Consider the following 9,635-nt stretch of genomic DNA (forward strand, 5'->3'; position numbering starts at 1 on the left):
AATAAAAATGAAATAAATAAAAAAACTGCCACTTCCATGTATTTTGCCATACAAATAAATAATGTGTTCTACAGGCAGAGTTAGTTTTCCATCCTATGTAGACTCTGGCATGCAAGAGTTCAGTACCGGTCTCCTCGGACCAGAGCGACCTTCGCTCTAGTCTTTGCACTGTCCCTTTCAGAGCTTCAGGCAAGCTTTGAGAATCGCACTGATGCTTTGGAAACCTGCACTGGATTCTATTGAGCATTATCAGAGAAAAGGGGGGGGGGGGGTAAGAGGCAAATGCATGCCACACGTTTCAGATCTTTACGTGTAAGGACATTTAATGTATTACTTTCCCTACACAACATTGTGTCGGCCTTCATGGGGGGTTGGGGGTGTATACTTCTGTGAAGTGAATTCAAAAGGAGCACACATCTGACATGCGATACAGAAAATGTGCGCTGCCGTCGCCATTAAAGTCTGTTTACTGTCTGTCACCTCACCCAGAAGCAGAGGGATTTGAAATCTGAGACCCCTCTCCCGGGGCACACACTTCTTCTTTTTTTTTACTTTCCTCATGGTCTCAGCTTATTACGTCAGAGCAAATTGTCTACGGAGCTTTAGCCATGTGACTGTGGGAGAACATGCTCCGTTTACCTGTGCGCAGCAGGAAATAAACACCGGGCACCAAAACGGAACCCCTGTGCAACATAAGCATGGTGGGCGTGGGACGCCAGAGCAGGCTGCAGAGAGAGGCAGCCGTTGCCCTTTGATAGATGACGGGCGACACGCTAGCTGCTGTAAACCTATAAAACTACAACTGATTACCCCTTCCATGCAGTCTAAAGGCCTTGTCCCTGCACATGGCGCAGGAGCAAGGCCAGGCGTTTTTCCCCAGGGAGAAAGGACACCGGATCTTTGAGAATCCACGGCTGCGTGGATCAATGGATCAGTCGCCCGCGTTCTGCTGAGGTGAGGGAAACCGTGAAGCTGTGGTGAGCAGAGGAGGGAGACGTCTGTGCGGCTACCGGTGTACGTCTGGGGAGGAAATGCTCCTGTAGGGATGGCCGACATCACCGTTTGACGATGGGATGTGTAACCGAGGGCCAGTGAGTGTTCACCGTTTTCAGGAAACCAGGGAAAGTCTGTACACATGCGCTACCCCAGAGCCAGGAGCAAACGCTGCATTCATGGGCCTTTCTTTTACATCCAGCCAGAATTATTCACACCAGCAAATGAAAGCAATTTGTTTCTGACAGGAAAACAAATTGGTTTAATAATCAGTGCAGCAACTTAAAAAAAAATTGTGTTCGCGTTTTTGACAATTTATCCCTGGCTATGAGCTCCCAGCCTTTGAGGCTTTTTGACCTTCACCCTGATCTTTAGCCACCCTCCACAGATCGGATTCCGGTCCGGACTTTCAGCCGGAAGAAACACGTTGAGAAAAATCTGAGTACGACTTTAAACCTCAGTCAGTCTCCATTGGTTTGCGTTCACAAATCCTGATCAATTTCAGCCAATCTTCGTTATGAAACACCTTCAATTAAACTCCGACCGTCTCGGTCGTTGTGTCCTTGGGCTAAGACACTTCACCCGCTTTGCCTGCTGGCGGTGGTCAGAGGGCCAGGTGATGACAGCCTGGCTTCTGTCAGTCTGCCCCAGGGCAGCTGTGGCTGCTAACATAGCTCACCACCGTCAGGGTGGGAATGGGTGAATGACTGATTGTAGTGTAAAGCAATTTGGGGTCGTTGGACTAGTTAAAGCGCAATACGACTACAAGATATTCACCATTTATATTCACAAGCTCCATCCAGACACTGACTTCATAATTAGACAGCTGCAGTGCTGACTGTCCCTTACAACACAGTCCGTTCTAGCCCACAAGAGATAATGACGTTTTTCTTTCTGATCGCTGATGTCCCCCTGACACAGTAGCACCCTGGGCCAAGAGCCATCTCACCTATAGCAAATAATGGTAATAATGCGATACATTCATAATACATCATAAGGTGTAAGAGAAGGTTTTGGAGTGTGGCTGAAATAATCCTACCACGTTCTCCCACACGCCTGCAGAAAACAACCAACTTGGCTGTTTACACTGTTACGCTGTTACAGTTGTGAAAAGCTCATGTTTAAAAGCAACGGTTGATCAACTATGAGCTGCTTGGCTATTATTTATAGTTTATGCTTTAAATCTTGGTGTTAATCCCACAACACGGGAATTTCTAGCCAAAGTAATGTCTCTAGAAGAATCGTAATCATGCCTAAATTGGAAGTTCGGCCAACGGGGTTGGTCCAGAGCTAGACCAGCAGCACTAACGTGACTCCAATGATAATAGAACCAATTGGCAGAGAGGACAAAGCGCGGTCACCAGCCATGGCAACAGCACCAAACTGGAATTCTTGCATTTGTCTTCAACAGGGAGGGGGGGGGGGGGGGGGTTAGAGCGCAGCTATCACTACTCCTGGAACACCAAACTCGATGGGATCAAACTTTTTTTTTCCAGAGGATGCAGCAGATGCACTCTGACAGGAGTTCCTTTTGGGGCCCTCGGCCCCAGGGCCCGTCTGAGGCAGCATGCCTAACCAGCTCACCTGAGCAGCATGCACATGTAAAACCTCCAGTGTAGGGAGGGTGGGGGAGTTTCCCCCCCAGCCAGTTTGAATTCTTGCTCACTCTGGATGTATTGCATCATTTCTTCCTCTGTCACTTCATTTTTTTCACGGAGAAAAGGTGGAATCAGAAAATCAGGCGCGGGTGCTGTTTTTGCGCGTTACCTTTGATTTATTCCGAACAAACTAAAAAGTTGTCCTTAAATGCTGATTTAGGCAAAAGTCCCTCCACTTTTCAGAAGTGAAGAGGCGTCCCCTGCTTTTTCTCCACTAGGGGCCCCGGAGGGTCCCCACCGGTATTCATCCAGAGTTTGTTCCCGAAGGAAGGGGAGGGAGTGGGGGGTCACCACGTTTGAGGCTCCCCAGTGCGGATCCAGCACGCAACGCAACTCAGACGTTACAAAATCACTTCCACGCAGGAGCGGGAGCGTGCGTGCGTGTAGGAGAGAGAGAGAGAATTGGAAGAGGAGGAGGAGGAGGAGGAAGAGGGGGGGACCTACCTTTGCGATGGCCTTTTTATACCTCATGGCTGCTTGTTCGATGAGGCTTTGCACTTTAACGTTGCCATCTCCACACGGAACCACCACCCGCGTCCTCCCGAAGCACACCGTCACCTTCATGCCTCCTGCGCTGCGTTAATCCCAAAGAGGAACAAGACGCGTCCGAACGGCGACAGCAACCATCCCCGGGGCGAGTGAGTGTGCGGGAGACCGTGTGTGTGTGTGTGAGAGAGAGACAGAGAGAGAGAGTGGGTGAAGGTGAACCAAGTCAAATCCCGAGAGAGATGGTCTTTGTGTGCCGCGGAGAGTCCTCGGAGGAGAAGCGGGCGGAGGCTCCGCGCAGGATCCAGCGGCGGGGCTCTGGGTGGCGTCCTCCCTAGCGCCGCGTTAAACTGACTCACTGACTGAAACTTCCCAACACAAAGCCTCCCCGCCTGCACAGCTGACAACTGACACTGCGTGTGAGCCACATGTTCGAGCAGGCACGAAGAATGTGCTCAGCAGCCAGCCAGCAGCCAGCCAGCCAGGGCGCTCTGTGGGCAGGCGCAGCCGCCGAGCCATGAAAACTCACTTTTCTATGTCTCCCACTTAAAAAAAAAAAAAAAAAAAAAAAAACACTCCGTCTGGGTGGATTTTAGAGGGAATGGGGGAGTCTAATGCAAAGATTCTGGATCGTTGTTTTTTTTTTTTGTCATAAATTCTTGGCACCGACTCTAAAGCTCAAATAAAAACTTTGACCTGCACAACGCACTTTGGGATCACACGTCTGGCAACCACGCACGATGCCATCCCGAGCCTTCTAAACACGAATCTGCTTTTATTCCAAACTGTGGCTCTGTTTAGCCTCCAAACACTTCACGGCAAGCGCTCAGGTTAAAAAGCAAGCTCCTTAAACTGTGGGCTGAGTGGTTTGGTGAACTCAACAGCTGCGTCACAGCCAGGATTGCACTCACCTGACATGGATAGAAACTACAAGTGAAATAGAGTAAAGTCTGCTACAAGCCACAAAGGGAGGTACATATAGAGGCTGCAAAACAGAAGTCACCTTCATCCCAGGACAACGTACCGTCAGATCTACAATAGATGCAGCTAAGATCAAAGTCTATTTGCCTGTTAGAACGGCCTAGTCAAAGCCCAGGTCTAAATCCAGTTCATAATCTGAGGCAAGACTTGAAAATTGCTTTTAGTCCAACTTTAATGAGCCTGGCCTGATTTGCAAAGAGGAGCGGGGGAAACACGTCAGTCTCTACGTGTGCAAGGCCGGCACAGGCATACCTCACATTACTCACTGCTGTAGTTGCAGCAAATGTTCAACAATATTTACTCAGGGCCCACAATACAAAAGCCCACCTTTTTTTATTTGTTTTTTTACTTTTTCTTGCACAAAAAGCACTCAATTTGTTTTATTGTATAAATAATCATTAAGTGGAAAAATGTGATAAGAAAAAAGAGCAGTGATATTATAAGGTGCCATGAATGGGGCTGCCATACCACATTACAACTCCTAACTACAGCCATTGTATTTCTAAATGTTGGCTTTCATCACAAAAATGTCAAAAATGAGAGAAAATACTTTCCAATGCTTCCTTTTGTGCGTCGAACATATAACATATGCCTGCATAATGGTCCCACGGAAGATGCTGTATAACTAGCATATTACTGCAGTTTTACCAAACAAGAACGACCGGGTGAGTTCAATTCCTCCGCAACTCTCGCCTGCCCTTGTAACATTGGATCACGGCACGCACTAATGGGAGGAATATACTCTGTATGAATTATTGACCTGCATAGCGGGATAAGGCCCATGCCAAAGGATGGATAAACCGTATGACCTCATTTGCAGATAAAAGCTGAAACCATTTCTGTGGCGCTGCCCTGCAGCTCGGACTCCTTTATGATCCCGATGCCGTCCAGCGTGGACCAGCCAGGCCCGAAACGGTGCTCTGCTACTAACAAGCATCAAGGTGCCAGACGGTCCAAGGCCCCTAACCCGGCTCCGGGTGTTCGCCTGGTGTCAGGTGTCTTTGTTTATAGCAATAATAACTGTAGAGCATTCTCTAAGACTTCCTTATTTCTTTTGCTGTTGGTTCAGGCTGCAGACTGCAGAGGTCAAGTATGCAGCACTGATGCCATCAGGAGTGAAAGGGTTCAGGGTGTGCTAGGACTTCTATTCATGTTCCTAAATGTTACGCGGAAGGTATGAGGAGCTAAGCTGAACTGTTTCCACATTTTTCTTTTTTTTTTTTAAGACTTTCCCAAGTGACTTGCCAACAGGCCTGCTTTCACTTTTACGCAACTACCTCCCCCTAGTGGTAGCTGGGGGAGGCAAACTATTCAATATCAAAACCAGAACTAAAAGGTCTCCATCACTTTGGACTCCCTTTGTATTGCTAGACGGTGGAAATCCCTTCAGGTTGTTGTTGCGCGCAACCACAGTGCATTTAGTGTGAGAAGTTTTCACCTAACAATCTAGATCGGCTTTAAGATAAAGAAAAGCCAAGATGCACCAGGTCGTCCCCTCAGCTTGCTGCACAGCGCGTTGATGAAGCCGTTCCCTGAGAGGGGTCGAGAAGCTGGATTCAGGTACGTCGACCCCACCCCAGGAATGCAGAGGGGAGAAGTCCTGCAGTGGTGAAAGTAACAAGAACTGGGACGGCGTTCCCCGTCTGACAGTATGACCTTTGTCTCAAAATCTGTTCGGTTCAAATCCACCTTGAAATTTTATTCACCACTAAATGTCTTATTAAGAAAATACTCAGTATATGACTTTAAATTACACTTGATGACAATTTAGTTATATATATTTTTATTCTTTTGGTGATGCTTGCCAGCACCAGTAGTGAATAAGCAGAGGTGGAGTTGGTGTTGAGGCAAAGGTTTGGCTGACTCAAGGTACTAATGGCCCCCATAAAACCACCAGTAAAACTGACTGGATTTGACTTTGTTCATCTGTTAGTGATGTGAAATACAGCTTATGGCATCTTACATGTCTCTTATCTCTTATCTCAAAAAGCATACAACTCTATATAAGTGAGTGGACAACCATACAACGTTGTTCACTCAGTTTAAATATTGCACTGAGACGGTAAAATACGTTTTCAGAATGCTCCCTGAAAAACTACATTTCTCATCTCTGCTAAAAACTCAGCGGAAACAAGCGATACTGTTTTCAGTTGTAAGTTTCTGATAATAACAACTTAGCAAAGGGAACATGTTTAAATTAATTGTATCCATTAACAGGTTGAATTAAGTTTTTTTTTTTTTTTTTTTTTTTTAAAGGCAAGGCTCTTAGGGTCCTTAAGAATACTTAAGCACTACCAGACGGCGCTATCTCCAACACTCTTCAGTGTGGAAGTTGTTTCTGTGGGAAGAAAATACACAATGAGCTGTATCCGTTCCTTCTGGGCGCTACAGTGGATAGTGTTACTTTTGCACTTTTGGTCGTTTCACACCCGACTTTATCAAAAAATGAGAAACAGGGACATTAGGACCCGCTTTAGAGATGTTTAGTCAGTCTGGCTAAGGAGTGGACTGACCCACAACCATCTTCAGTAGACACCAGGAAGTCTCAGCAGAGTACAACAACATTTCTTTGTTTTATTCATGCAAGCGTTCAGCTGCTGCTGTGTCTACCCGTGAAACACATGGGCCTACGAAACGTTGGCAGCCTTTCGGAACTAAACATGAGGGAAGGCTAATACAGGATACCAAAGAATTTTGTCATATGTAAAAAAATAAATAAATTAAAAAAAACATGTAAATATCAGTTCTACATGCTGGTCAAGAGAGAAGTTTGGATTTGAATAAATTGGTGTCGGGAGGTTGTAACTTCACAAAAAGTGGCCCCAAACCGTCAATTGGTGCATCTAAATGGCTTCTGGCAGACTATGTTGTGCCCAATGAGGCAATACAAGATTTTAGCCCTTTAGTAACAAATTATTCTTAAGAGAAGTCTGCACCGTGACCCAGTTATCAGAAAAAATTCTACTGAAACATAGTGTTAGGAGGTTAAACCCCCCGAAGCCTATATTTCGCCTTAGGCCCCCATATTTAAGCAGTTTGCTTGAGAGAATTATTAAATCTCACAAAACATCTTTAATGGAGAGCTGACGACGGGGAGTTAAAGAAACGGACCCTGCTCCTCGTGGCAAGGTGTCAAAACAAGAGCATTCAGTGGTGTGGGAAGCATGTTATTCTTTATACTCCCAGTTCCCCCCCTGATTACTGAAGTGTGGGGACGCACGCCTTCTTCATTTATACATTTCCAGACTTGTCCTGCATGGAAAGAGGAGCAGCACTACAAAGGAGACGCTGTAAACACTGTACGCCTGTCTCGATGTGTACATTCTAACTGTCAGGGAGCTGTTTGCCTTCACGGCAGGCGTGCTGGAACATGGACTCAAGAATGGGGGGTGATTCATGCTACATCCAACAGTCGTGAAATGCTTCCATCACCACCACTGGAGGAGTCATTCCTTACATACAAACAACGCTGTGGCACAGCCTGACTCACTTTAAAGCAAAAATAGTTCCTCGACGTTCGTCCCGCGCATTCTAGTACAGCGTCTACCCAAGGTAGTTACTGGTGAGAGCTATCATTTGAGAAGCTACCATCATAAGGTCTGCGTGGTCCCAATGATGGAAGGGGATCTCCTGCGAGTGGACCTTAACGTGCACGTAGAGCAAGAGCAGCTCGGTTCAGTTACTCCTGGACCGCAGCCTGCAGACGCAGCAAGAGCTTACACGTCGTAGGCAGATCCGAGGCAGGATATAAGGTACGGGGCATAGCTGGAATCCGTTGCACGACAACCCACGTTGGCAACCCGACTCTGGTTTTAGCAGAAACCGCAGCGCCTCGCGAAGGTATTCATACCCCCTGGACTTATGCACATGCTGTCACGTTACAGACGTCAGACATATTTTATTGCGAATTTCACCGGACGGATAGGAAAACGAAACCTATTTTTCGAGTTGTTCACAAGCATAGCCTGAAAAGGGTAATGTGCTGTTTTATTCAGCCCCCGGTACTGTGAAACCCCCAAAGAAAATCTGCTTTATACATATGTTGTGTTGAACATAGGCCTACATGTGCAAAGGATTGTAGCTATTAGTTGCTGTTAGCGCTTTCATGCTAAATAATAATAATAGTTAAACAATGTATGATGGTAGTTAAACATGAGGTTAAAGACATCTGCTTAAATGTTTTGCCGCTCAAATTGTTTTGCTGCAGGTGAGTCTGTACATGAAGATTCAGTGGGTTTGTGATGTTGGCTGGTTGCCACGTTTGCTTGTTCAACTTAAAACCCTGGAGGACTGTTGTTTGAAATGATAGCAATGTCTGACATTGCTTTGATGAGGAGCCTGATGCATGCTGAGGTTTGCGTAGCAGTTCGCAGAGATCCACAAGCAGCTGCTGCTACAGAACCTTGACTGTACGAAGGAAAAAAAATCATTAGCTGAAGGCGATGTTAATCCTGACTAATGCACCAAACCATTCAACGTGGAATAGAGGCATGAAGACGTTGGACGTAAAAAACAAACAAGTGATTTTGGTCATTGTTTTTAATTATGACATGTTGTACCTTGTATAACTTCCATACCTGGAACTTGTGACACTTCTGGCGCAGTTGTAATACCAACATGTGAGGTTTTCCTGCACATGTGGTGGTTTGCTCTCATGCCAAATGTGCGATTAAGCTGAGGAACCAAGTGTAAACATGACAAGTTTCCTTCTGCATGCCCTAGTAAGGCTCAGGCTTGGTCCTCCTTTCAGTAGTCGCTGCAGTTTGGTTAAGACCGAAAGTCTTTAACTCCCATGTCTTTGTTTTTTTTTTTGTTTTTTTTTTTCTTTTAAGCATGTATTGTACATTGTGAATGTTGAGGGTGAAGTTACTGCAGTCTTGGGCATCAGATTTCTTGGTTGAGCAAATGCAAGCATGTTTTTCCACAAAACATAAACAATGTCACCTTGGTCTTTAGATTTTCTGCACTTTAAAACATGTTTTTGTCATCTAAAAACAATAAACTTTCATTGTACTGTTCACGATCTGCACCGGATTTCTCACATTTCTACTTAAAAAAGAAAGAAAGAAGGGTTGTCCACTCCAAGAGGCCGTGTACAACAGGATACGGTTTTACACAGACTTGTACTGATAACCGTGTAGCACTGACCTGACATGGATTAAAGCAGTTTCTTATGTGATGAGTGCTGCTGTGAGCTGACATTCAACGAAACCCATTTGTTGTTGGGTTTTTTATATAGTTTATAGCTTGCGTGTATCTGATGGCCTTCTAAATTTTTATAGGAGAGAAGAAAAAAAAAAATTAAGAAAAAGAGACATTGACCCCGACGTGATTTGAACACGCAACCTTCTGATCTGGAGTCAGACGCGCTACCGTTGCGCCACGAGGCCGCCGCAGCAAATGAAACAGGAAGATCATTATACAACCACAGCTAGGTGTCGTCCGAACACGCGTTCATATTGTGTTCGAACGACTGTTTGGTCTAATCGCAATATTCCCTCTGAAAGGGAACAAATA

At 45.8% G+C, this 9,635-nt stretch overlaps 1 protein-coding gene and 1 non-coding gene across 2 annotated transcripts in view; both read right to left on the minus strand.

Annotated features, from left to right (window-relative positions):
* LOC105928002 (partitioning defective 3 homolog) overlaps positions 1–3,586 on the minus strand; it is a gene marked incomplete in the record, with an annotated part of 353,527 nt that extends 349,941 nt beyond the window's left edge. Inside the window, 1 exon segment of the mRNA XM_036125173.1 lies at positions 3,096–3,586. Within this exon segment, the coding sequence (XP_035981066.1) occupies positions 3,096–3,215 (120 nt within the window).
* Positions 3,587–9,436: 5,850 nt separating this feature from the next.
* trnaw-cca lies at positions 9,437–9,508 on the minus strand. Its single transcript has one exon. It is a non-coding gene; the product is annotated as a tRNA-Trp (tRNA).
* Between the last annotated feature and the right edge of the window lie 127 nt (positions 9,509–9,635).

The sequence above is a fragment of the Fundulus heteroclitus genome, chromosome 21 (assembly GCF_011125445.2).
Source record: "Fundulus heteroclitus isolate FHET01 chromosome 21, MU-UCD_Fhet_4.1, whole genome shotgun sequence".
Classification (NCBI taxonomy): Eukaryota; Metazoa; Chordata; class Actinopteri; order Cyprinodontiformes; family Fundulidae; genus Fundulus; species Fundulus heteroclitus.